Raw genomic sequence first — 27,947 nt, 5'->3', positions numbered from 1 at the left:
CAATTGTTCACTTGAACTCAAGGATGAACTGACTAGAACTTGGTGGTCTATACCATGAATATGACTCAATTTGTTTGTACTGGAAAAGAAGAACAACAAAAAGATCAAAGAACAACTTCAAGTCAGCTCAGGTAAGTTTTTACTCACATAACCATTATGTGTTCTCAAAAGGTTTTACAGTCAGGCAAAAGTCGTTCTTCACTGACAACATATCCAACAGGACCCCACTTTACTTTTTCTTTCGCACTTCTGCATATTTTACCGGTTAAACAATGTCATGTGGAATGCGTTCTTAAGAAATCCATTGTGAAGGTATTCATGATGACTGATTTTAAAGAATCTTGGGTTGTGTGTTGTGTGCTAAGGTCTCCATATCCGTATATGTAAAATAAAGATCATTTTTTAAAGTAAAAAGACCACTTTTGAGCCGTGTCTTTTTAGCCATAAAGAATCCGAAAGAACCGGAATTTAACACTTGCCATCAGATAAAAGAAACAACAGGGACAAAAACAAAGAAGAAATTTTATTTTGTCTTGTCATAAAATACATTGAAGATCATTGTACACTGTGATAATAAAAGCCTATAAATAAATATTAATAACCCTGCTGAGGTGCCAACTGTCAGTGATTCAGTTTTCAGAGATGACCAAGATTAACATATATTTAAAAACAGCAAACTTCACGGTTACTGGTTTTACTTTTATTTTGTTCATGTTTGTAGCATGTTTTAGACGTTCCTGTTTATCTGGACAATCAACTCAGCTTTGAGATAATATCGAAGCCAAAATACTTCTCAGTGAGCCAAACTGCTGCGTAGTGAGAGATGTGTAGTGAGAGAGTGCACTTTGTTCACAGTGTTCAGCCAGAGACTGGGGAAGAAAAGAAAGTTCATCTTTTGACTTGAAATACCAGTGCAAAGCAAAAAAAACCTAAACAAAACAAAAATTAGCCTCAGTGAAGAGCTGCAGTATTGAGAATACTCACCCTTGAGGGGAAGTGGGATGATTATTTGCATAAATCCTGTAATTTGGCAATGAGGAACTTTTTGTCCTTACCCTCCTGTGAACAGCATTAAAACAAAACACAATGCATTGACATTAATAATGACAAAAAATTGATTTCAGCAGTTATTAAAAAATAAATTGATTCAATAAATTAAAAACTGTAATAAAATACTGACTGAGCCAACCAGATGAGCTGAGAAAGGCTGTTTCAAAGTTTTAGAGCTACTGCGTGAAAAGCGTGGTCACCTCTGGTTATAAATAGTGTGGAACTATAAACCGATGATCAGAGAAGCTGACTGCTGTTATAAGCTCTGCTATGTAGGCAGGAGCCTACCCATGTCGGGTCTTTTTGATAGGTTTATGTTTGTGGCTAGCTTGATGTTGGTTGTTAACTCTGACTGATCTGTCCTGTTCTCAACCAAACACTAGATAGTGAAAGTTATATGTTATGTTTCTTATCTTATCTTGTGTTTTTGGTGACTGTTAACAGGGCTGAGTATGGCAGCTGTTGCTTCTGACTTAAGTTTCTGAAGGAAGCTTCATGGACGGAATTGTATTTGTGTAGAAAAGATGATTTGTCGTCCATAGCATAACACTTTGAATTAAATGTGAGCAAGCAAATGCTTATGAGAGGTCTGAGAAATGTGGTCTCAAACAAACTTGTGGGCTCGGTTCATCTTGTCCTCCAGTTTCACCTAATAGATCTACACAAGCAAAATTTGCTCTGCCAGTGGATGATGGGGAATTGGTTGCTATCGAGACACACCCAAAATTGCAAAAATAACCACTTGACCTAGCTCAATTAGTTCTTTTCACTTCCTGGAATAAAGGAAGAAGCATTTCTCAAGGAATGTTTAGCAGGATTACAGTTGGAGGCTCAGGATAAAGCCCAAACCATCAGACAGAGTTTGAACTTTGGAAGTTGGAGCTGGGGTGGGGTTAATTAAAACAATTCAAACCCAGAGCCTGATCCATGTTTTGAACAATTTATCTTTCAGGGATCTTTGTCTTTAACAAGCAAACCAGAGGTTGAGCAAACTATAAAAGTCCTGAGGGATACTGGTAGATCTCGGTCACTGATAGTCACTGATTTGTTGCCCTTGAGTGAGTCAGCTCCTCTAATCATAAAGGCTTTTTTACCATCTTTGGCCTCCCAAAGTCCAAAGTAGTTCAGACAGACAAAGGCATAAATTTTCTATCAAAACACACTCAAAAAGATGAAATTGGGTGGTTGTTACATGTACAACTTGTAATTTGAACTAAATAATTTCATGTTTCTATGGTGAACGTAATTAAATCATGTAGCATCTGCATGAAATTCAGCAACTTAATTTGTTCTTGTTGAGATGACATGATACAATCTAGTAAGAGTGGTTCATTGCCTGGACTCACGAAAATCACATTAGATGTCAAACTGCAGGAAAATCGCTGGAGTTTTAAGAGGCAGACAACTACACCCACACCACGTGTATGCTATTGCTATTTATTGCGGTTTAACCTGTCAAGGACAAAAACGTACAGAAAATGCTGCATCAAGCCTTGTAATCATAGCTTTCCTAGTTTGTTAAGCCTGGGTTGACAGCTTGGTGGTGTTATGGTTAATGCTGTTACCTCACAGCAAGAAGGACCTGGGTTCAAATCCACAATCTGGCTAGTTTGCTGTGTGTAATTAGAGTTAGGTTAATTGGTGATTCTGCATTACCCATAAATCTAAGTGTAAATGGTTGTTTTTCTCTATAAAATCATCAACCCCTGTATTGGTTCATTACGCAAGACTAGCAGTAATTGTCTTGCTTAACAAAGTAGTTATTCAAGCAACAAGATTTCTTTGCGTTTTCCTTAACTTGTGTAGAATGAATTAAAACAGATTTCATACTTAAATAAATCACTTCAACTCAATGTAAGTATACTACGTTGATCCAATGTAATCTGATTACATTAAACCACCAAATGCCAAATGTGTTGGTTTGACATGGTCAAAAATTGGTTATTGTACTTGGTTAAATCACGTGGAAATAGGTGCCATGATTAAATTGTGTTCATCCAACAACAGATTCTTTTGAGTGCTCTTTAACTAGGTCATGCAGACTCTTAGTAGTTAAACATGTGGTCTCTAGTGCCTGTCATCCTGAGTCCTAGGGAGCTCTGGAAAGGTGGCACCAGACTATTAAATCTATGCTGCAGAAGTGCTGTTTGGCTACTGGTAATGACTGGGATGAAGGAGTTCCACTAATGGTATGTGCAATACGGGAAGCTAAACAAGGATCCCTGTGTCTTAGCCCAGCTGAAGTTGTTTTTGGTTATTCAGTGCAGGGGTCTTTTAAAACTATTTAAATAACAACTTCTGCACAATCCAATAAAACGAATGTTTTGGACTATGTTTCACAGATCTTTGAACGCTTGTAGCAAGCCCTTTCAGTAGCACTGGAAGCTCTTTTGTCTGTTCAGATCACCATGAAGCGGCATTATAAAAAGCACATGAAAAGTCAGTTACAATGATCAAGACAGGAAAAAAATTAAAGCGTGTATTAAATGTCCAAATGATTGGGTGTCGGTAAAACGGGAGGAAGAGAGAGTGGAAATGTGGAGGCATGCATTGGAGAGAAGAGAAAGGAAAGTCAGTACAAGTAAGACAGAGTATATGTGTATGAATGAGACGGAAGCAGGTGGAAAGGTGAAGATGAGGGGAGTAGAAGTACTGAAGATGGATGAGTTTAAATACCTGGGTCAACCATCCAAAGCAAAGGACAGTATAAAAGGGAGGTGAAGAAGAGACCGTAGGCTGTAAGCTTTAGAGATGATGTCACAGACAAAAAGACAGGAGGAAGAAGTGAAAACCAGGAGGGAAGAGACGAAAGAAGAATTTTAACATAACCATATATACTCAGATGATGAATTCAAACTAGGATGCTGAATTTGTTTTTGTCATTTCTGTCTCTCAACTCAGAAGGAATTTTCACATCTTTAGCGATGCCTTTTTTTTCTCCGCTGCCATCATCAGGGGAAATGCTAAAAGTGGTTCAAATGCTACTTGTACATTTTAAAAGTGCGCCATCAGTGTCAGCCTTAACATGGTGCGAGTGTTAGCGCTTAAACTCACAAATGCCGCTAACATAGACAAACTTATGCATACATTTTCAATCTGCTTTTCTAACCGGCTGATGATTTTCCTCTGGCCATCAACAACTTGAGCCTGAAAGTATATCACCATTCTGCAAAAACAAAAGCAAAAATAGCAATGGATCATTTCAAAATTTTAAGAGCGTAAAACCATTTCTGTAAGTCACGAAAGTTAAATGTTTCAATGGAGGAGATGCTTGCTGCTACGAATTGCTACCAACAAACAACGCTGACTTGCTAATGAAATGAAATACATAGCAGAAACAGGAGCGTAATCATTACCACTCACAGAAAGACTCCACTGGCGAGGAATAGAAACACCGGATTCTCTACCAAACAGTCGTAGACCCAGCTGAGCCACTTCAGGATTGGATGAGCATCTTCCAGGTGCCTGGTCGACATCTGCCCTCCCTCAAACATTGTTGTGAGATTCCTGAAAGGGCCGCAGTTTTCCGAGGGTTTGATTCTGTGAATGACAGACAGATGCATTTAAGGAGATACAGTAAAGAGTGTATATATATATATATCATCTTTTTTTAGCCTGATCCTTTATGTCTCGTGTTTTTTTGTTTACTCTGATCTGAATCAGTTGATGAGATTGTAAACTCATTGTCTTTTCCTGTAGTTTTGAATTCGCAGAGAGAAAACTCCAAGTGAACTCAAGATGAATCACGTGGGAACCTTCAGCCTGCTTATCTACCAGATGTCTCTTGTCCTACTCTTATTTCCTGTTTTTGTTTTCTTCCTGTGTGATTGCAGCTCAGTGTTGATTCATTACAGCAGGTCTGAAGGCAAAAGAGTGTCCAGCCTGTTACTTCACAGTAGCAAGTGAATATAGAAAGATTTGAATACATAGATTGTAATCGTTAAGTTGAAACTATTGGTTTTGGTCTTTCTTGAGAAAATGTCATTTCCAGGCCATTTACCTTCAGGGTAAAAATATTCCAGTTGTAGTTTTAGTTTGTACTTAAGAGATTGTTGTTTTACTTAAGGTTTGTTTTTAGCGAGCTGCGTGTTTGTGGTTTTGAAACGCTCACAAGCATTTTCACGCTATAAGCATGAAAACGCTTACGTGCATTCCAAGAAGATTGTTATACTTACGTCCATACTGTATAAATGATAGTCACGACAGTGCCAAGAAATGAGGGGAACCACAGTATGCAAATGAACAGCGTTGTCATTTGAGTGGCCCTCCAGGGCTTTCTCGAGGCCTGACAGTTGAGAATGAGACTTCTCTGGAAAATAAAGAGGAAGAATCATGTTTGCAATGCAGTCTTGGCATACGGTACTACAGCCCCACTGCATACACACTCTACCAACCTTCTTCATGTAAAATAACACAATCAGTTTTATTAGTTGGACTCCAGGAAGAAGTGGTGCAAACAGAACTCCGATCCTACAAGAAGAAATGCAACACATGACCACTGATTTTCCTTTTTAACGCTGATATTAAAGCTGTGTTTTTACTGAATAATCACCATGTAAGAGTTTGCCCATATATGAGCTCCAACACGTTACGAGCAATGTCGAACACTGGCTTTCTTTTCTTTTGCAGGATTGTCTGGGAAAAGACCCTAGAGGGGAAGAATTAGGTTTTGGCTTAAAACAGATGTAAAACCAATCACCCGATCTTGCTCTAACTGGTAAACTTGCCTCCATAGGAACTCTCCCAAAAAAGTGTAAAGCACCGTAACGATGAAGTCCATCACAAGGAGCCGGTACAGTTCTTGGCCAACTGAACTCTCCCAACACTGAAAAAAATGTAAAAATGTGGATGTTAAATGCTTTCAGATTCCAAAACTGTAGCTATAATATCGCATGTGTTAAACATCTGCGTCCAAAAAGCTTTCTTTAAGGAATAAAAACGATTGCATACAGTAACTGAGTGCTGAATCATGTAAGAGCGTGAGGATGTTACTAACCTCCAGACCATTGGCTGGAATGCTCTCCAGCCAGCGATAACATAGAACTCCAATAACACTGACCTTCAACAGCAGGTTCCTGAAAAATAAATGATCAAATACTTTATTATAAATATTTAAACTTTATAAAAATCAAATCACATAACAAAGACAATAATTTTACATCGTGTTGAACTATGTTATTCATTTGAAAACTTCTTTTGCGTGTTTTCCTTTTTTTTCCCCTTACCTGAAGACAGAGACATAGACACGTGTGCCAGGTGATTCATATTGCTCTGCCCAAACGCACAAGTTGAAGAAGCCAGGGAGTAACAGGTTAATGCCCGACACCACTGCTGACAAGACCAGCAACTCAGTGTCTTTGGGCAGATTTAAAATGGTCTAAATCACAATGAAAAATGCAGACCGACAAGTTATAATCAAAACAGGAAATGAAGTTCCGCTTAAACATTATATGCAACTGAAGTGAGATCGTCTTGACAACCATGATATTTAAAAACGAAGTATTGCTATAGTATCAGTAATCCTCTTACACCATCTACCTGCAGTTGTGTTTGACATCATGGGGACGTGTCCAGGTTATACTGGAAGTCAATCTGCAGTTCTCTAACGTTGACTGATTCTGATTTATTACTAAAGAATTGTCTTTAGACTTATTCAGAAAGAGAAGAGTGAAATTGGCGACACCGCTTTGAGTATGTACAGTGCTGTGAAAAAGTAGTTGCCCTCGCTTGTTAAATCGTGAATTAACTGTGATGAATCAAATGTTTTAGAAAGCTGAGCCAAGGGTGATATGATCAGCTGTTAGGTTTAGGGGCAATTACTTTTTCACACATTGTCAGATAGGTTTTGGCAGCTTTTTTCCCCTAATAAATGAAATAATGTCAAAACTGCATGTTGCATTTACTTTGAAGGTCTGAAACGTGTGCAATATGCAGAAATCTACAAAATAAGGAAGAGGGCGAGTGCTTTTTCACCGCGCTGTATATGCAGGTTTTCAGGACCATCTTGAGCCTTGTGAGTCATGAGATGATAACACAAAAGTTTATTACTTCTATATTATTCCTGTTATTTCTATTATTATTTGTCCTTGCACAGAAAAGCTTTGAAACACCAGTATCTTTTTGGGGGGTTTTGTGTGTGTGTGTGTGTGCGTGTGGGGTGGGGGGGGGGGCGCGCTTATTATCACACAAAGTAGACAGACAAAGATATCAAAAGGTCTAGCAGAAAAGAAGAAGTAGCTAACCACAGTGGGTGGGGAATTAAAATTTACATACTTAAAGTGGTGCTTGACTGTGCATGAATGCTACCATTTCCTTTTCCCAACAATGTACCTTGACTTTGAATTTTTTTCCTGACAGGTTGTGCACTCCTATGGTACCCAAGAAAATGCTTATTAAGCATGCGGTCCACGCCAACAGATGAACAATAAGGCGGTGAAGTTGTTGCATGCAGGTCTTTTTGTCTTCTCCCTTGATCATCTCAGACAGCTGCTCCTGTTGGAAAAGCACCATTTGTAAACTAAGCCTTTCAAATAGGGTGCTTGTTCTTTTTAAACTAAGGACATGGCCCCGAGGGTGACATAACACGTGAACATGTGATCAGGTTCCTGTGAGCAAACGATAACCACAAACACTACTATGTGTGATGTCAAACTGACAAAGACTGCTGCAAAAACTGAAATACTTGTTGCTAAGAATCATCAAGAGAGCATTCAGTGTAAAGAAACCCTTTTTAAATAACTTGGTTGGTTTGGTCTATTTTAAAAATAATTTCAACAAAACAAGAACCAAAAGAAACGTTTCACGCTTCAGTGAGTATTCATATAAGGTCGTACTTTGAGCTGAGTGCTGATTTTCTCAGACTGGAGTCTGACAGATATCTTCTTGCTCACTTTAAAGTCCCAGCAAGAAAAAACTTTCACAGCCAGATTCTCGTTAGATTTGAGGACTTGAAAGTTTTTTCCGAAGGATTTGGACAACCTGTCAAAAAAACCCAAAAAAAACCAGCATAAAAAAAAAAAAAGACACAACAAAAATAGAATTAAAGCATAAGTAATTGAGTTTGAGTTCAACCTGTACACAAGGATGATGCAGATAATGAAGAGGGTGAAGCCGATGGTAAAGAAATAGGCTGCTGGCATTCGGTATTGGTCTCCAGGTAACGTTTCACTGGAGTAATAGCCGTAAAACATCAAGCTGTCAGAAAAGTAGCCCTGTCAAAGAAAACATTAAAGATAGCTCTGGTTTCTTTGTCGCTGAAATAAGCTTGTAAATACAGCTGGGATATGATGTACAGCCATCTCACCGTGCCCGTGAGAAGCTCAATACCACTGAAGTCTGCTTTAGGACTAGGAGGAGGGTTGATGGCTTGTGGGATGATTAGGAACAAGCCAGTGATGACAAAGAGGAAAAGGTTAAGGAACAGGAGTGTTCTCAGAAAAAGGAAGTAGGACAGCACACCGGTTCCGTAACGTCCGCTCAGTGTCTTCAAGGCTGAATGCCACAATTTGAACGAACTGAAGACGGGCAGGCAGCTAAAGAGGCAGTGGCGCCAAGTCTGAGGGGAAAGGAACATGAGCGTGTCGCCTACACACATGGCGAAATCTTATCACTGTGTACGCTGTTTGCACTTACCATTGAAATGTACATGCTTAGATGAGTGTAGCAGGGTATATTTCTGCCGATGAATGAACTTTCAGTTTTTAAACTGAAAGCAACTTTTCTAGAAGAAGATAGGGAGAAAAATGGTGAGACGCCATCCAAATAGATTCTAAGATTCTTGAAGATGACGTAAAGTACTGATTGTGATTTCCATTGCACGACTCCTCTGGTCACGCCAGTGGTTTGTGTCTCACATACCGGATTTCGATCTTATCTGCCAAGCTAAGTGGCATTGCTCGCAGCTTGCGGGTGCCTTCACTCACTGAGAGGCCTTGGAGGCTGGACACCAGCTGGTCCATATTATTTTCAGCGGCACACAAATTGGAATCTGTGGAATAAGAGAGGTCAGATCTCACTGTAGTGAGAGGGTTAAAAGTAGAACGAAAACACTTGTTAACACCTGTCAAAAAAATAGCAAATGGCACCTTCAGTGTTGATTTCCTCCGCCTCTGCCAGAACAGAGGCACCCTGGACTGGTCTGGAGAGGTGAGGAGATTCATGGGATGAGGCCTGATATCGCACTCGCCGGGATTTATTTAATTCTGTGTGGATGAGGAATTTCGTTTTGAACAAATGTTGTAGTTAACACGTGTGAATAAATCCTAGCAAACATTTAGACAGCACGGAGAGATTTTCCCCTCACCTGCAGTGCGACTAGGCATCGAGGCGAGCACCTTTACCGTTGCAGCCGACCAGCCGTGTCTCTGCAGATGGCTGATCTCTTCTCTGTCGTGTGATTCGTCACTCGTGTAACTGCTTCTGTTTGACTGTACATCTACGAAATGATAGGTTTTATAGGTTATATAATCTGTAGATCAAAAATAAAACTACAGATAGAAATTGGATTCTAACATTTCGCTGGGGTGTAAACAGCAAACACTGAGTCATTGTACCTGTGCATTCTTTAAAGACTTCCATCTCCAGTATTTCAGGGCAATTTTGGGTGCTGGTTTCTGGCTCATTGATGGGATTGAAGGAGAAATCCTGAGCTGGTTCTCCATCTGCCAGATTCCTACAAGGGAGTAAACAGAATAATGACCAAAAGTCCCCAAAACCTTTGACCAACATGAAGAGGACTTATAGCTCATGTTGTTTTATATGAATAGCTTTTGGAGTTTTTCTTTGGACATTGGCTGCTTTTTCACTTATTTTCAGGGGAGTGCTTTTTTCATCTGTTACGCCGCCTAACTCTTAACTTTGCATCATTTATGCATAAAAATGGCCCCTAACTCAAGTGAGGAAACAGCGTTATGTCTCCACATCAAAGACAACTCAGAAAACAACCACGACTGACCATTTTAAATTGTATCTTTAGGCTCTTGTATATTTTAGCTCAAACAGCTATAAGCTGAAAACTTAAAAAAGCATATCTTTGCATGTTGGTCAGTGAGTCCTTACGAATTTGAGGAAATTGAACAAGTGGACCACAAAAGAAGAAGCAGCGAGCGTAAAAGGATAAGGAAATAATATATACAGCAAATGGACAGGATCTGAAAATCCATAAAAAATAGAAAAAATTTCAAAGTAAGACCAAAAACAGGACCTAAAAGATGCATTCGAAACTTTATTTAATCCATCTTCTATTCACTGAAACCTCATCAGAAATGTTTTCAGTGTTTGTCCGAGATATGCCAAGTTGCACAAGAAGTGGAGTGAAAATCAGTGGCAGCAGGTCTGATGGAGCGATGAACCCAGATTGGAAAGTTTTTGGTTCAAATCATGGTTAACATGTACGCAAGACGTAACGACAGAGGTGCAGATATGAGTGTTTAGAGTTCTAAAACACAGTGGCGGCTCGACCATAGGTTACATTTTTTGTGTTGGGCATTTTGCTAGAATTGATGGAATTACGAACACAGTGTCGTCAGGTTTTGATTCACCATGCAAAACTGCAATCTGGAAAACCTGTGATTGGCAATGGCTTCATTTTTAAGCACAACAATGCAGTAAAAGCAGATGTGGATAAAAAAAAAGAATAAAAACACAGTAGAAACACTGTCAGTTATAGCCTGGCATCTCCCCATGCGTGTGCGTGTCGTGTTCATCATTTTCACAACTTTTCATCCACTTGGCAGATGCATTGCAAACGAGATTAACCTGTTCTTTTTTTCACACTAATGCATAGCATGTTGTAAGGCCAGTTTCCACGGCACCTACGAGGTGCTTTTCAGCAAGATTGTTCAACAAATCGAAAGTACCCAACTGTAATAGGAAGGCTTTTCTTTTTAACTTAAAACTGTCTGATAGGCAATTTTTGTGGAGTAAAATGGAAAACACTGGCAATCTACCCTCATTGGATAATGATTCTTTTGATTGGAGGAGATTTATAAAACAGACTGTTTTGCGCACCCTGTGCTGGGTGAGTGAAATTATATTAGTATCAGAGTTAGCTAGCCACATTACTCACTGCAAAGTAGTGACTAATGCGGGCTTTTAGATATATGTGCTTAAACCTGTCTACATGAGGCATGAACACCCAGTGTAGACAGGTTTAAACATTTTAATTAACTGTAAATTAAATGTAAACTATGCAACGACCGATAGTAGCAAATAACCCTGTGTCACCACACTGCCACCTGATAATGAGTGACATGTCTTAAAGGCTTTAAAGTTTTTTGCTCCTGTAGTTGAAATTTACATTTAAAAGTCAGAGAAGGTGCGCTTCCTTTTTCATAGCACAAAATTTTAAGCAGCATTTTCTCTTAATCATACAATAGTAAGCGTAGCTAATTGACTATATAAAAATAACTTGACAACTAAAGATGCAAATCAACACTATCACAAACGAGGAAGTCAATGCTTTAAAGTATTTATATTCATATATTTATTTAGTGTTTGCTGTGGCTGCAGCAGGAGGAGGTAAAACAGGTGGAAGGTTAGTAGTTTGATTTCTCTCTGCAATCACCGATCTGTAGTCCAGAGCAGTGCCCCACCTACAGGACTATGTGAATATCTTTTTTCCGGACAAATGTCAAACATGTTTATTTTATGTTTGATATTCTGTGTAGGCAAGCAAGTTGATGTTGACAGAGCTCTACTTCTTCAGAAAGGCGTCTCTATTTTGTTTTCTTTTTTTAGACTGCTTTCTTGCAATTTCATAATCTTGCAATGTTGCAATGTCATGATCTTGCAACTTCACCCGAGACTGAACCCTGAGTGTCTCCACTTTGCAGGTATTCGCCATTGTTGTTTTTGGAACCATCTCAGACCAAGGCTACTATAGCCCCACGAGTAAAACAAATGGCACCTGTATGTTTAACAACAATGAATGCGCATGCAGCTATGCGGTGGGAGTTGGAGTCCTGGCCTTTGTGGCTTGTGTTGTGTTCCCCATCCTGGACGTCATCATTTCAAAGATCTCTAGTGCCACAGCGAAAGATCGCATTGTCAAAGGAGATCTGGCCTTCTCCGGTAAGTCAGCTTTAACTGTTATGCCATATAGTTCATTAAAGGAACAAAAGAGTACAAAAGAAATGGTAAATGGCCTGCATTTGTATAGCGCTTTTCTAGTCACTAAGGACCCCAAAGCGCTTCACACTACATTCAGTCATTCACCCATTCACACACACATTCACACACTGGCGATGGCAAGCTACATTGTAGCCACAGCTGCCCTGGGGCACACTGACAGAGGCGAGGCTGCCGGACACTGGCGCCACCAGGCCCTCTGACCACCACCAGTAGGCAAACACGGGGTTAGTATCTTGCCCAAGGATATTTGGCATGCAGCCAGGAGGAAGCCTGGGATCAAACCACCGACCTTCTGATTAGTGGCTGACCTGCTCTGCCACCTGAGCTACAGCCACCCTATAAAGAAGGAAGTGCAGCCTGTCATAACTTGAAGCTTTCATCAGCTGTAATCTTTTCCCCTGAATTTGTTTCTCTGCTTTGAATCACCTGACAGCGGCTATGACCTTCCTGTGGTTCATCTGTTTCTGTGTCTTGCTCAACCAGTGGACCAGAACTAACTCCGAATATGTCATGGCCGATGCTGCCCGAGCTGCCGTTGCTTTCTCCTTCTTCTCAATCATCACCTGGGTATGTCTGACGTACAACTCACAGTTGGTTTGGAATCTCTTGTGCGAACAATTAATGTACTAATTCAAATTTCTCTCAACAGGCTGTTTTGGCGTACGTTGCATACGGAAGGTATAATGTAAACCTGAACACCTGTGAGTGGCTGACTGCTTTATTTTCCAGAATCATTGGAAATGGGAATTCTGAATAGATGTTCTCTCTCCCACGGTGCCCTCGGTACAGCATAGACTTTGATTGTTCAAACCCCACACAGGTGAGATTTGGATTCGAGGCAGCAAATATTAACTTTGAGACTGACTTTCAGCAGCCAAACAGATTGGACTTGTGGGCTACTAAAAGTAAAACAAAAGGAGCCTGTCTGTGTTTGTTGTTTATTTACAGTTTACTTCAACCATTTTCAACCAATGAGAAGCTACGTCTGTAAAAGACTTTCCATTTGATTATTTAAAAAATGTCCAGATTAGAAAAAGCTCTGCTCCTCAGGCTCGTATGCGTTGTTTGTATCAGCTGTGTAACAAGACATTTTTAAATTGTACTAGAGAAAATGTGTGTTCCTCGTTAGTCATGGTTAAAACAGACACTCGGCACTCCTCTGGCATTAAACGCATCACCTATTATCCCAGGCCTTGAACATGTGAATTATGTGTTTTTATAGGCAAACTAGTGCATAAATAACATGTTTACAGGAAATACCCTAATCTAATTAATGTTGATTTGTGGTAACAGTTTCATTATGTTTTTTCTCTGACAAACCAAATTAATAAACTGCAAACTAGCGTTTAGGTAGCATGTTATTGTGTCTCATTGTCTATTCCCCCTTTTTGCTATTTTTATTTGAAGTGAAGCACTTTGTAATTTTACCTGGAAAGGTGCTATAGAAATACATCTTTATTACTTACTTACATCACAGAAAAATATTTTTAAAAAACTATATATATATATATATATATATATATATATATATATATATATATATATATATATATATATATATATAGTTGGGGTTTTTTTTAAAGAGACTTACTCGTAGTCGATATCTGTTTCACAAATGTTCACATTGTAATCCATGGTTTTTGATGATCACCGTTTATCTCAAACACGACGTCCAAGTCTGCTGTGTAGTGGAGCAGTGCTGTGTTGCACTTCTGAAAATAAACTATCTGCAAATGAGTATGATGCTTTATTTTGTCACACTGTCTAACTACTTCTCTGATAACCTCACAGTGTTGCTTTGCTACTTGCGACATCCTGCCACAACCTTTATCATAGCCGCTGGGGTATTAACAACTTCCTGATTTACGATCTCTTTTTTTTTTTCTTTAATCATTTGAATATGAATACAGAGCAAAGAGGAGGAGGTTAGGTTAGTCTTTCTTGACTCTTTAAAGACATAAATGTTTCCTTTCAGTTGTTTGCTATAACATTTCATGACCATTCTTTGTATGGGGACAAAGTATATGAATAACTGTAACACAATCACAACAGCAATAATAGAAAATACGTCTAATTCATTTTTTTCCACTGGAAACATTTGTATTTGCATTCAAGACATCTGGAAGAATAAGATGAGCATTTTGAGTTATGGTTGACCCTCCAGTGGTCATAATAACAAACTACAACATTATATTAGGAAGCTAAATGAGTTGCAGGAAAAAATATACAGGCTTTTGAAATAAAGGCAAAACCAATGTATTGTAGTACTGTATTTCATGCATTTGAGAGTATATGTCATTGTTTCTTGTATAATTATTTTTGTACCATTGTTGGCAAATAGTTTGTGCTTTGTAATATGTTTCAATGTGCGTGACCTTTTGGTTACCTATGAGTGGGTGAGTGAATAGTATTATGATTGGTTACTTCATGGTTAAATGGCTATTTCCAGCCCTGTGCTTGTTTTAGAAATGACCGTTCTCACTCTGGTGTAGTGAATTTGAGGGACTAGCACAATACCTTCAGTCCTTTAATATAGGACACAAATAAATGAAACCTTGCAAAAATAAGCTAATTATCGAAAGGAAGAGATCAGATGAGAACTGAATGCAGAAGGACAATAAATACACAACACTGAGGTAATAATGTAATGCTGTACTAAATTCAGTAACCACTTTAAAGTGATGTCATTACTTCTGTTACAAAGGCGCAAAGGAATAAAACATAAAAATCAAACATGCCTTTTTCTCCTTGTGCACTTGCACTACAGTCAACTGATGGCAGAGGGGAGGAGTGGAGATGTGAACAGTATCTTTATTTTTATTGCACAAAAGCGCAGGAGTATGCATTCGTTTTTGAGTTAAGACCCCAGCACTGTTCGTTGATGCCAAAGAAGAATATCCAGGCTGCTTGGAGCTGATAGGCAGATAGACTCCTGGTGGTGCTCAAATACTTGCCCTTTTGTTCTCTTAAGTTCAATTCAGTTTTATTTATATAGCACCAAATCATGACAATTGCCTTTATATTGTAAGGTAAAGACCTGCAATAATAGAGAGAACCCCAAAACAATCAGGTGTCTTCTGTCTATTATTATATAACAATCAAAATAGCTAATGATTAAATGCAAAGAGGTGCATGGGTGACTGAAAACGGAAAACTAATTGCATCATAGAAAGCCCCCAGCACCCTAGCACTATTGCAGTAGAACTAAGGAAGGGTTCAGGGACACTTGATCCTGCCCTTTCTGCAAAACAGTTTCTTTTTTCATCTCAGTGTGAAGTGATAATTTAGTAGAAATCTGTTGATTATGAGTGTTTGTGCGAAATGAAAAAAAAAATCAGCACGTAAAAATGTAACAGATATGCAGCTGTGGAAAAATGTATTAGATTTTTTTTTTGATGAGGGATTTTTTTTTTTTTGTGCTCATCTGTGGCAAAAGTTATTCAAATAACCATTTGTTACAACTAAGGTATATAGAAGAGCACGCAACACTTTGAACCTTGGCATAGATGGGCTACAGTAGAAGAAGACCCCATGGGCATCCTGTCAGCTCAGCTAAGAACGTGAGGCTGAGGCTACAATTTACACAGGCTCAAGAAAACGAGACAGCTGTTACCTGGACTGATGATTCTTGATTTCTGAACATTAAAGCGTCTACCCAGCCTGTCTTGTATCAGTGGTATAGGCTACTGCCGGTGGTGTAATGGTGTGGGGATATTATTATTTATTTTATTTTTTGTGCAGATTTAGGGCCCCTGAGCAGCAACTGAGCATCATTTAAATGCCATAACCTTGCTGACCATGTCCATCCCTTTATGACTACCATCTTCTGACAGGTAAAGGTCAGAAACATCTTAAACTGGTTTCTTTACCTCACATTCAGTGCTCGACAGTCATTAGATCTTAGCTCAATGAGCACCTTTGGGATGTGTTCGAATCGTTCACATGATTGGTTCATCCGAATCATGGCTGTGCAGCTTGCAAATCTGGAGCCACTGTGTGATGCTATCATGTCAATATGCACTAAAATCTTTTCAGCACCTTGTTGAATCTGTACCATGAAGAATTAAAGCAGTTCTGGGTGGGAAAAGGGGCCTTGAACACCAAACACGGTAAAAGCAAGGTTTACATAATAACACGGCCTCCGTAAGATCCACGGCGTTGAGGAATTAAACTTCCGGGAGTCCCGTGAACGCATCGCCGCAGGGGCGGCGTTAAAAAAGTTTTGAGGAAGTTTTTTTGACAAATCGAAACTGCCGCAGTTGTGACAGGAAGACTTGTCAGTTTGTCCTTAAACTGTCTGACTGTCGGGGTTTTCTTCACGGGGAAAATGCAGAACAGTGCTTACGGGGCCTCTTTGGCCGGTGGCGCCTTTGATTTAGCGAACTTTCTAAAACAGCCTCAAACTATTTTGCGCTTCCTGAGCTGGGTGAGTGACTTCACGGAAACGTTAGCATCACAGTTAGCCAGCTGTCACTGCACCGAGTTTAGCTTAACAGATGTGCGCTGCCAGCGCCCACCCAAATTAGTGAAAAATTTGTTTTTTTAGCTTTTTGTGCGGTCAACGCGGGACATTATCTGAGTGTCACGTTTAAACATTTTAATGAGCTTTCAGTAAAGTGTAAAAAAAAGGTGTTTCTGTGGCTCTGGTTGATGGTAGCTAATAATAACTAGCAACTGACCAGTGCTGTGTCACCACACTAACTGCCACATGATGATAAGCGATCTGCAGACTTTTAATTTAAAGTTTCTGTGTTCCCGTGGTTTAAAAACGAGACAGGTTAAAACAACAGGAGTTGTTTGCTTTTTTCTTGCAGTTTTATAGTTTAGATAATTGTCAGAAATTGAAGCTTCCGCCGTCATCTGTTGTCAAGTCAACTCCAGTTGTCAGGTGATTGGAAATGCTTAATGTGCAGGCACTGCAGTGGAAGCTTAAGTATGCAGTGTTACTAAAGCACACGTTCAGAGTGCTTTGCAAGGAAAAAAAGCAATACTAACAGAAAACAGACAAGTAAAAGTTGTGCTACAGTATTTGCTTTCCGGTAAGTGCATTTAAGTTCAGTGGGCCTATTAGTGAAAACCTACATCTGTGAACAAGACGGGTAGAAAACAAGGATATTTTATTTAACTAAAACTATGAATCAACTGTTTTCAAAAGGTTCCTGCACTGATTTTCCTAAATCTCGCTTCTGACATACACCCTCCATACAATAATAATCAAAACAAAGGCTAAAACTAGCACTGAAATTTATAAATATTAAACTAAAACCTTTTCGAACAATATAAAGTAAACTGCAATAAGTCAATCCAGTCTGGAAACTAACTGAAACTAAACCGAAAGAAAAATGAAAAGTCACTATGTAATACAATTCAAAAGAATACAAAACTATAATAACTAATGTAGGAAAGTTTAAGTGTTCAAATGTTATAAATAAAACCAACATGGTTTTGCAGGCAAATGGTTGTCCATAAGTTCATATTCTCTTCAGATGTCTTCATGTAGAGTATTTATAAGAATGCTTAAAACCTGTTCAAAATCATACAAAATGCATGAAGTCTTCATGAATTAAGAAGCTAGAACGTGAGTGAACAGTGACTCGGTGATTCGGTTGCCTTTTAAAAGTAGTATTTTCATTTTGTGTCACGTAATTGTGTAATGTTTTTCATGTTAGCTGTGTTATGAAAAAGGGGATGTGGGTCACGAGTAGCTGAAAAGGTGGTGTTATACTTGTTTAGATTGGATTGACAGATATTATTTTTTTGATTAAAGAAGCTTTCTTGTAATGTGAGTCATGGTAATTCCGCAAACTCTATAGCTGCGTGGCTTAAACTTGGCCTTGACCTTTTTGTGTCCCGTCTTTGCAGATATTCTCTATCGTGGTTTTTGCAACCATCACAGCCGAAGGCTACACCAACACGAAGGAAAAAGCTGAAAACGAGTGCATGTTCCACAACACTGACAGTGCTTGCAGTTACGGGGTGGGAGTCGGAGTCTTGGCCTTCTTGGCTTGTGTTTTGTTCCTCATGCTAGATGCCTACTTCCCGAACATCAGCAATGCCAAAGACCGAAAATACATTGTAATAAGTGATCTTGCTTTCTCTGGTAAGAGTTGGTTTTCATTTTTTCACCACATAGTTTAATGAAGGAACTGTGCCATAAATCAGGAAGTGAGACTTAAAGTTAACGCATGAAACATGTTTCTCTCCTGTGAACACCTGACAGCGGTGTGGACGTTCCTGTGGTTCATCTGCTTCTGCGTCCTGACGAACCTGTGGTCCAAGACGACAAACAAACAAGTCGTGGCCGACGCTGCCCGAGGTGTCATTGCCTTCTCCTTCTTCTCGATCATCACCTGGGTGAGGCTGAGGCAGAGTTCGCATTAGCTTTGAATTTGCTGTGATAAAAGATCCTAGCACTAATTCAAAGTTCTCTCTACAGAGCCTTTTGACCTACTTTGCACTTGCAAGGTATCGCCAAGGAGTGAATGAATTCGAGCAGGAATACAGAGACCCAGCCAACGACCACAATGCTCCTTACCAGAGCAGCCCCTACTCCACCACCAGCGGGCCCTCTGGCTATCAGCAGTCACCTTTCTCCAACACCCAGGAGACTCCAGGAGCGTATCAGCCTCCATCTTATTGAAAGACTAAGATTCAAAGGCAGGAATCAAATGAGGAAGTTTTCTTTTTAAATATGTGTGCCAGTTGTTTCTTTTACAGAGCCGGACCGTTCTGTGCACTCCCCCTTCTGTTCCTGCTGAACGCGTTTGGTTTTCTGGGTGCACTGATATCTTTTTAGTTTCCTGCAATGGTGGAAGTTTTGCTGTGTTGTTCACAGCGGGTAAAGTCTAAAGATGTTCTTTTATTTGCTAGCGGGTGATTGTCTTGGTTAAAAAAATAAAAAAAAAAATGAGAGAGAGAGCATGGCCACGCCTGAGTTGCCTTTGTACCAAAACCGCTGCAGATTTCTCAGTGCCTCCTTTAGTTACTATTGCGAGTGCAGTTTGCTGCTGTTCCTATCAAAGCACTAATTATCAGAAAGGTTAGACTTAGTGTAATTCATTAGGAAATCTGGTTTGCATTAAAAAATTTTACTGAATATGTAACTGTTCAGTGTTTACTTCAATAACTGCAATTCAAACGTACAGCTGAGTATACTGCTCTTTCACCACATTGCAAACTCATATTATTCAATTAGTTGGTAGATCAGAAGTATCGGAAGTCTATAACTACTGTAATGCCACGTGTTTGTCTTTTTATTAAGTAATCAACCACTAAATAGGCTTTCATGCACTGAAAAACTCAGTTTGTTTCTGTTTGACATTTTAATTTGTCACAATCGTTTCTTTTTGTAGTTTGGCTTTTACAGGTGTTTTGATTGATTTGTATTGGATTCTTCTGTTGAATTCTTTGCTTAGGATTTTTAAAGTAATCAATGCCATAAATGTCTCAGCCATAGGTTTAGCATTTCTTTGATGTTGTGGCAAATTTGGTATTTATTTTCTTTTTTAATACTGTTAAATTCAGGTACATGACAATCAAATTGAATCATTTTCCACATTACTTTTCCCCCCTTGCTTTTTCTTCTCCTCTGCACTTTTGCTTTGTCACCGCTTTGCAAATGTTCCTCATTAAAGTGCCTTGCACAGTGATCCTGTATCAGACGGAGTGTGCCAAATAAAAACAGGTTTTAAAACTCTGAGTCAGACTTCTTTAAAAGAAAAGGCAAGACTGTGTGTAGTTCCTGCCTCTGCACCTTTGTCAAATATTTGAATAGTAAATGTGGAGGAACACTTGAGCTGTGGAGACAGCAGGATCCAGACAACTACTGAGGTACTAAGATTTGAGTAATGCATTATAGGTTAAAATAAAAGTAAGTAGAAGTGAAAGCTGCTCCCTTGTCTTAAGAGGAGACCACAACGGGAAGCTCCACGTTTGATTTGAGTTTTACAGCAGTAGTCCTTCCTGATGCAACCCTGAAGGGGATTTTTAAAAAGTAAGGCTTAAAACAGGATAAAATAAAAATATCAATTAAAAATGAACTGCAATAAAGCAAAGAAACATATTAAAAGTTAGGTTTTTGTCTTAATTACGGCAGACTTTTCATTGTAACAAACTTAAATAGACACTGGTTTATACTTTTATTTGAGAAATCTACACAAAATCTAGAGTGAATGCTCATATTCTAACACCTGTCTTCTCTATCCAATAATATGAATCATAATAAACATGGAATAGTAGCTTCTCTTACAGTACTGTAAGCCTTTATCATAAAGGCTTGCAGGCATAAAGGTATAAAGCCTTTATACCTTTGAGCAAAGTGTGTATGTGACACATGTTCTGAACTTCTTAAATGTGATAAACACAACCTGTAAAAGAAACAAAGATAGATGTGATCTCGTGGCCAAGGTAGCAGCCACACAACCCATAACATAAAAAAAGATTCTAAAATGCATCGTAAAAAATAACATCCACAACACACAATATTTAAATAGATAAATGAAACATCTCAAAGTCTCTTTTGCATTCCTTATTGTTTTTTTTGTTTTTTTTTCACCAATAGAGAGACATGTTTAAATTTTGGTCTTTCTTTGCATTATTTAATGTATGTAAAACTAAATTAAATTCTAAAGAAATGAATAAAACATAATAAAAGTATAATAATTCTCACAGGTAGGCTGAAACTTTAAGTTGTCATATTTCCGACAGCCCCTGAAGGCAGCGTTCTCCCCCCTCCCTCTGCATCGACTACACGTAAGCACGACATGGTGCTGTCGTCATCAAACTGACATAGGAAGTAATGATCGGCTGTCCGGACAACGCAAAAAGAGGAAAAGGGGCCGCGGAAGGAAGCGACACAATAATGACATCCAAGCTCCGACCACCGGCGGACTGAGAGCTGAAGATCCCACATCTGCGGTGAGTAACGAAGCGGGAGGAGGGGTTTGATCGGAAACGTTTCAGGTGGCCGTTACTGACGGCATCTGCGTTTTAACCTCTGCGCTCCTGGCAGGAGAGAGCCACAGCAGCTAAAAGCACGCTTGCAAATGAGATGATCGCGTGTGTCAGTCCAAAAGCTTCGCCTTCTTCACCGAGAAAATCAACTATGATGGTCCGGCAGACATTTAATTCCCTTACAGGTTTAGTGTCTCAGCGCTTAAAGGCCTGGAAATAAAAACTTGGGTATTGTCCTGGTTCACCCGCAGCTTCTGTTATCTTCTGGGAATCTGCAGACAGCGCAACCACGTAACATCAGGTCCATAGTGTGTGATGCACATTTGTTTGTGGCTCCTTGACACGCAGGGCATTTAAAACCCGAGTTAAAGTACTCAGTAAAAGTGTTTATTGGCCTCACACACACTTTGAAGGTCAGCCTTACCAGATGTCATCGTTTATGGGAGCACAGAGGCAAGTTTATGGTCAGAGAGGCGCTTGAAAGGACACTTACTCAACATTATGCACAGCTGCTACCAGGCAGGGGTGGGTTTAGAGAACTTTAAATTATTCAAGTAACTTAGAGACCTGCAAACACAGATTAAAATGCTTGACTATAATGTGTCTGATTGTAATTTTTCTGATCTATTATCCAGTTTTAGTGAGCCTGTGTAAACCGTAGCTTCAGTTTCCTGTTCTTGGCTGACAGGAGAGACACCTGGTGTGGTCTTCTGCTGCTGTAGAGATCCAAACGTTTCTGGCACAACTTCACCTACTTCCAAGGTGCGTGAAGAGGTCCATGGCACACTTGGACCTGGTGAGGTGAAGACTCCAGCAACACATGAAACACTAGGGAACAACTTTATTAGAAGGCCAACACATTTCGGCTTGTGGCCTGAATGACCCCGATGAAGGCCACTAGTGTTCCTGGAGTCTTTATCTCACTTGTTGTGCTGCTGTAGCCCGTCTGCTTCAAGGGGCAATGTGTTGTGCATTCAGACATGCATACCTTGCTTCTAATAAGTGCTCATTTAACGACTTGAAGCAGCCCAGACTAATCTCCTCTGAGAGGCATTTCCACCCACTGCCACTCACTGGTATTTTTCTCCCTTGTGGACCATCCTCTAGGGATCACAACCCTAGAGATGGTTGTGTGGAAAAATCATCAGTTTGGCACCAGCAACCATGCCAAATTGAAAGGCACTTCAGTGACCTTTCTTCCCCATTCTGATGCTCAGGTTGAACTCTTACGTTTTTAATTTTGCTTGTTTGATGTTGTCAAACGGTTGTTTTGAGGTGCGGTGCAGCTGCAGAGACACAACTAGCCAAATCTATTGGTTCATTTTAGGAGAAATGCCGTCAGCTTTTTAACTAAGTGGAACGTGATCATTCCAATGAGCAGCCTTTCACCATCATCACCATCAGCTAGGATGCCAATTCTAAGCAGTTCAGTGTTATGTTAGAGGGAAACGTCTGTGCTTTTCTTTAAAAACAAAGGCTATTTCAAATTCATCCCAAACTTTTAAGTGTCTTCTTATCACCCAGCGCTGCAGTCTTGTCTATTAGGTCATCTTCACTGCGTGGGGAATCTGAAACATGAAAGTATCGGGCTGAGAAGCTGAAAGGTTGCTTTTTAAGAAGCTGTCTGTGCTCTTAACATGTTTCCAACTAAAGTCCAGAAGGTGTTAATCACTTATTAACAGACATTACTGCGTCTCAGAGTCAGTGAGGTTTCCTGTGCGACTATGCTGCTCGCAGTCCTCAGTGTAATGATTACATCACAGGAACGCCTCTGATTGTAGGTTTGCAGCTAACTTCTATTCATATGTCCAGGGCTGTGGCTTTTCACCTTTATGCCGATAGTCGCTGAGCACTTAATAAAGGTTTTCGTAACCCTCGGTAGCTGTTCATTCATAGGCGGTGATTAGTAACAAACTGAATGAACTGCGTTGTCTCTCAAAAGGCTTTGCCCCTTTGGACTTGGTGATAATCCTCCAAGTGTAGGTAAAGTTCACAAGCTTTGTAGCAACATAGTCATGGTTGCAGTGCAAATGATCAGTGGGGAGAAAGACAGCTTTCGAGCTCAGGACTACTTGTGGAAGGACCTGTGGAGTAAACTTAATGACACAGGATCAGCGTGCGGGCAGGAGGAGACGAAGGGGTAAGCCGCGTCATCTGATTGTGTTGTGGGGCACAAGCAATTTTTACACCAACAGTCAATCAGCAACACTGTTTCTATTCTCAGCCACTCACTGAGTGTAGTTACAGTGGCGGGCCTCAGAGAGGGAGACCCGATGCTGCTGCCACAACGGACGGCTGTTTGGCTCAGGGCCCTCGTATGAAAGAGCCTTTCAGATCCTGCTCCCCTTTAAGAAACGCGTTCAGGTTTCGGGGTATGATCCTGCGGCAGCTGGGCTCAGAGGAGCTTTAGGGTTGCAGAGCTTTTCAGGAGACCCTCTAACAGCGGACAGTTCCACTGCTGTGTTTGGGTTGTGTTGATTCAGCTGAAAGGTCACACGCACTAGTTTATTGGGTGTGTAAGCAAATAACAGGAATGTAGTTTTCCCAAGTTACAGGCCTTTCAGCTCTACGTGAGCTTGTAAAGTAAAATAAAAATGCGTTGTTTAAATTATTCCCAATTAATCCCGCTGTTTATCTGTTATCTCACTATCACGTGTTTTATCCGAAAACAAAATATTTAGGACGCTGCAATTCAAAAAGGGGTGAAAACTTCACAAGTTTGGATGATTTACCTGAAATAAAAACAGGGAAGAAGGGACAGAAGGTCCTGACAGATTAATCCAATTGTAACAATCTTTATTTTATATATTTTTAATGAATACAATGGGCTTTTGGACAGCTGGTAGGGCAGGATGTTTCAGTTTTCTGACAGCTTATTGAATGACTAATTTGTACTCTCTGTCCTTCTTCAGCCATCTTTATATATTTGAACAACGGCTCACGCACACAAAAAATCAGATATATTCAGATATGACAGAAGATGTCTGAATATATCTTTAAAGCGGCTGGACTTCCTGCAGTAAATCAATAGATAGTTTGAATTATTGGCAACTGTACATTTCAACACTCATGTTTACCATATCATTACACTACATGTGACGGCTCATCAGTGTGACAGTTGCTCAGTGATTGTGTACTTCCTGAATAACTTGTTCAGCCGCCCTCTTATTACCTCAGAGCAAGCTCCTCCCATCACCACGTCGACAAGACTCATTGTCGGGCGCTTGATGGCCTGTATTTGTATTTGATATTCACCTAGAGCGGTTTCTTCCTCCTTCTAAGCAATCAATGTTCAACCAGTGGACTCGCTTTTGTCCGCTCTGACTCTAACACTTAGTAGAATAATTAAACCAAAAGAAAAGAATGAAGCTATAACCTGAAATGAGTCATCTGCCTGCCATCGCTTATGGAAGTGTGTAAGTTGAAGTTAATTATTTTAATTGCGTTCATTCTCTCATTTGTGGATTAAGAGAAATGACGAAAATGAGCCTTTTGGTTAAAAAACTAATTGTCGTTTTTCGATTTTTTTCTTTTTTTTGTTAATACTTTTGCGTTGTCATTTTGGAAAGTCGTGTTTTAACTACGAGCCGAGGTTGCGACCTTTGCTCGGGATTTAGGATCAACCAACCCCATTGTTGTAGTTTTGGTGTTTGCTCACAGGTATGATACGTGTTCTGTCATGGTCCTGGGCCATGTTGGCCCAGTATTCTTGGTTCCTTGTATTTTCGCTCCTTATTTAGGCCATGTTTTCTGAGGTGTCCTGTTGTGGTGTTCCCTAAGTGTTTTCCCTTTGTGACTCTTACCCCCTGTGTGCCCCTCTGTGTATTTATGAGCTCTCGTCTCTCTTTGTGTTTATTCCATGTTTCCCCCAGCCTGTTATGTCTGTGTTCTCCCCGTGCTCTCTCTCCTCCTGTCTGAACCTCTGTGTACTTCCTGTTTTACTTTGACAGTCTCTCGTCAGTATGCGTCATGTTGTGTTCACTCCTGCCCTGTCTCGTTATGTTTATCAGTGTCACCTGTGTTCCCCACCTGTGTGTAATCTCCCTGTGTTCTCTGAGTGTATTTAAGTTGTGTCTTCTGTTATGGTAGTGGCTGGTTCGTCTGTGTTGTTTCCCCTCGGTCTCCCTGCGTCTCCCCATATGTATTTCTCCGGACCTCCCTGCATCCTCATTCTGGTTTGTCTTATTAGTTTACCCAGTTTAGGTTTCCGGTTTCATGTTTTGTCACCACCGCTGTTTGTACTTACACCCCTGTAAATAAACACTCACCTGCACCAGAGCTGCTGCCTTTTGGGTCCTATTTCATATTCCACACGGCTTGCCCCGGCAAACCGTGACATGTTCATTTTGTAAGGGCTAGAGCAGGGTGTCAAACTCCAGGCCTCGAGGGCCGGTGTCCTGCAGGCTTTAGATATCACCTTGGGTCAACACACCTGAATCAAATGATTAGTTCATTACCAGCCCTCTGGAGAACTTCAAGACATGTTGAGGGGGAAATTTAGCCATTTGAATCAGCTGTGTTGGATCAAGGACACATCTAAAACCTGCAGGACATCGGCCCTCGAGGCCTGGAGTTCGACACACCTGGGCTAGAGCAACTTTATGTGAATAGATGACCTCACTGTGGCTTGGTGCTGAAAAAAGGATCTCCGATAACCTCCATGTTGACACCAGAGAACCAGACTGAAGTATTTTCCAGTGGCCTCTCTGACAGTGAACTCACATTCTCTCTATTTTTCTGTAGGTCACTCCAAGCCTGGTTCCCCCATGCCTGCTTCTCCAGGCTATACTCGACTTGAGCATAATGAGCCTATGAACCCGCTGCGTATCTCCGTAGGAGGCCTCCCCATGTTGGCTTCCATGGCCAATGCCACCGACCCCCGGTTCCGCCTTAAGTGGAAGCCCATCGTGGCAGTAGCTGGCTCTGTGGCCTTAATCCTGCTGTTTTTCATGCACTTGAGCTCGGGTTTACGGTACCGCTCCTACGGCTCACGCAGCTGGAGAGTCAACCCGAGCGACGGCCACCAGTCGGATTTGCAGTACAACGACACCTACCCCCTCAGTCCACCCGAGCGCACGTCGCAGGGCACCCGCTATCGCATCGGCGTCATCGCTGACCTGGACACCAGCTCTCTCAGCGACAAGAAGATGACGTGGTTCAGCTACATGCGGCGGGGGTACCTGCTGGTGTCAGAGAGCGGTGACAAGGTGGCTGTTGAATGGGATGTTGACAGGGTGGTGCTGGAAAGCCACCTGTCGGAGAAAGGCAGGGGCATGGAGCTGTCTGAGCTGGTGGTGTTCAATGGGAAGCTTTACAGTGTCGATGACAGAACAGGTGTAGTCTACCATATAGATGGAGAAAAGGCTGTACCCTGGGTCATCTTACCCGATGGCGATGGCAGCGTTGCAAAAGGTTGGTGTTGCACTTTTAGATGATTTGTTTCCACTTTTCATTTGCTTTGCATTTACATGGTGCCTTCATCCGATAGGATTCAAAGCCGAATGGCTGGCAGTGAAGGACGAGCACCTGTATGTTGGCGGTCTCGGGAAAGAGTGGACCACCACTGAAGGCGAATTTGTCAACAACAATCCAGAATGGGTGAAAGTTGTGGGCTTCAGAGGCGACGTACAGCACAAGAACTGGGTTCCCAAGTACAAATCCCTGAAGTCCGCCGCAGGGATAGAGCAACCAGGTAAAGACGCAGATCTGATCTTGCTAACAGCCGCCTCCGTTTCCATCTCCGTGCTTTACTCATTACCGTATTTCCCCGAATCTCCTCAGGCTATTTGATTCACGAGTCTGCAGCATGGAGCGACACCCTACAGCGCTGGTTTTTCCTTCCTCGCCGCGCGAGCAGCGAGCGCTACGAAGAGACGGCGGACGAGAGACGCGGCACGAACCTCGTCCTTAGCTGCTCGCCAGATTTCAACGACATCAAAGTCAGCCGAGTGGGTGTACTTAATCCTACCCACGGTTTCTCCTCCTTCAAGTTTGTCCCCAACACTGATGACCAGATCATCCTGGCGCTCAAGTCTGAAGAGGACGCTGGGAAGATTGCCACGTACATTATGGCCTTCACACTTGATGGGCGCATCCTTTTGTCTGAAACTAAGATCGGGGATGTAAAATATGAGGGCTTGGAGTTTATATAGAGGGCTCACACACAGAGACACTCACACTTGAGGCCACTTCACTGTGGTTCTAGTTTGTTTACAGTCACTGTTGAACTTTTTGCACTCGCTGCTTCCTCATTGAGTCTAAAACACATAACTCCAACCGTTGAAGCGACATCGTCAATACAAATAAAAGAACTAATGGCTGAAAGAGTAAAGTTTCAAGAATGTGCGGATCGGGTTGTGGTGGACTGCGTTCTTCCTAGGCCAAATGTGGGCGTAAACAGTACTGTAGCCTTTCTTATAATGAATGTACAAAAGCTAATTTATCAGACTGTGATTTTCTTTGGTTTTTTTCCCCTGATAAATACATCTTTATGCACACACTATACACACTCAGAAGGTCTAAGGTTTTTTCCCCTTTGCTCCATTTTCCACAGTATCACCCTGTCCACACGAGTATTGTCAGTGGGATAGCAAAAGCCTTGTTTTTAATCCTGTATATTGTTTGAAGACTGTTTTGGTGATTTTATCCTATGTAGTTTTGTTTGGTTGTGTGTGTGTGTGTGTGTGTGTGTGTGTGTGTGTGTGTGTGTGTGTGTGTGTGTGTGTGTGTGTGTGTGTGTGTGTGTGTGTGTGTGTGTGTGTGTGTGTGTGTGTGTGGAGGGAGGTGACTGAGTAAAATCTTAATTTCTATTTTCT

At 40.8% G+C, this 27,947-nt stretch overlaps 4 protein-coding genes across 6 annotated transcripts; 3 read left to right on the top strand and 1 right to left on the bottom strand.

Annotated features, from left to right (window-relative positions):
• Window positions 1–522: 522 nt before the first annotated feature.
• Window positions 523–13,965, bottom strand: LOC120744700 (transmembrane channel-like protein 6). Its single transcript, XM_040049234.1, has 20 exons — window positions 13,772–13,965; window positions 9,603–9,721; window positions 9,353–9,484; window positions 9,135–9,251; window positions 8,908–9,037; window positions 8,683–8,770; window positions 8,354–8,605; window positions 8,122–8,261; window positions 7,884–8,028; window positions 7,381–7,542; window positions 6,276–6,427; window positions 6,047–6,125; window positions 5,778–5,875; window positions 5,603–5,698; window positions 5,445–5,520; window positions 5,226–5,359; window positions 4,414–4,590; window positions 4,138–4,216; window positions 985–1,059; window positions 523–869 (listed from the first exon to the last, which is right to left on the bottom strand). The coding sequence occupies exons 1-19, from the start codon at window positions 13,813–13,815 to the stop codon at window positions 1,006–1,008; spliced, it is 2,274 nt and encodes a 757-aa protein (XP_039905168.1). The 5' UTR covers window positions 13,816–13,965; the 3' UTR covers window positions 523–869; window positions 985–1,005.
• On the top strand, window positions 10,795–13,529 carry LOC120744792 (synaptogyrin-2-like). The gene is made up of 4 exons (XM_040049359.1): window positions 10,795–11,068; window positions 11,883–12,120; window positions 12,614–12,747; window positions 12,830–13,529. Exons 1-4 carry the CDS (start codon window positions 10,976–10,978, stop codon window positions 12,935–12,937), a joined length of 573 nt encoding a protein of 190 aa, XP_039905293.1. The 5' UTR covers window positions 10,795–10,975; the 3' UTR covers window positions 12,938–13,529.
• A 2,448-nt stretch (window positions 13,966–16,413) lies between the features above and the next one.
• Window positions 16,414–19,873, top strand: syngr2a (synaptogyrin 2a). The gene is made up of 4 exons (XM_040049323.1): window positions 16,414–16,606; window positions 18,043–18,280; window positions 18,401–18,534; window positions 18,617–19,873. Exons 1-4 carry the CDS (start codon window positions 16,508–16,510, stop codon window positions 18,818–18,820), a joined length of 675 nt encoding a protein of 224 aa, XP_039905257.1. The 5' UTR covers window positions 16,414–16,507; the 3' UTR covers window positions 18,821–19,873.
• Window positions 19,874–20,968: 1,095 nt separating this feature from the next.
• cant1a (calcium activated nucleotidase 1a) lies at window positions 20,969–27,829 on the top strand. 3 transcript variants are annotated; one of them, XM_040049287.1, is made up of 4 exons: window positions 20,969–21,096; window positions 25,876–26,544; window positions 26,621–26,824; window positions 26,914–27,826. In XM_040049287.1, exons 2-4 carry the CDS (start codon window positions 25,899–25,901, stop codon window positions 27,282–27,284), a joined length of 1,221 nt encoding a protein of 406 aa, XP_039905221.1. In that variant the 5' UTR covers window positions 20,969–21,096; window positions 25,876–25,898; the 3' UTR covers window positions 27,285–27,826. The 3 variants fall into 3 exon arrangements, with proteins under 3 accessions (XP_039905221.1, XP_039905209.1, XP_039905214.1); XM_040049275.1 differs by lacking the exon at window positions 20,969–21,096 and adding an exon at window positions 23,218–23,272 and having other exon boundaries at window positions 26,914–27,829; XM_040049280.1 differs by lacking the exon at window positions 20,969–21,096 and adding an exon at window positions 24,422–24,548 and having other exon boundaries at window positions 26,914–27,828.
• Window positions 27,830–27,947: the final 118 nt, after the last annotated feature.

The sequence above is a fragment of the Simochromis diagramma genome, unplaced genomic scaffold, assembly GCF_900408965.1.
Source record: "Simochromis diagramma unplaced genomic scaffold, fSimDia1.1 OVJJ01000321.1, whole genome shotgun sequence".
NCBI classification, from domain to species: Eukaryota; Metazoa; Chordata; class Actinopteri; order Cichliformes; family Cichlidae; genus Simochromis; species Simochromis diagramma.
This window is presented reverse-complemented; position numbering and strand designations above follow the sequence as displayed.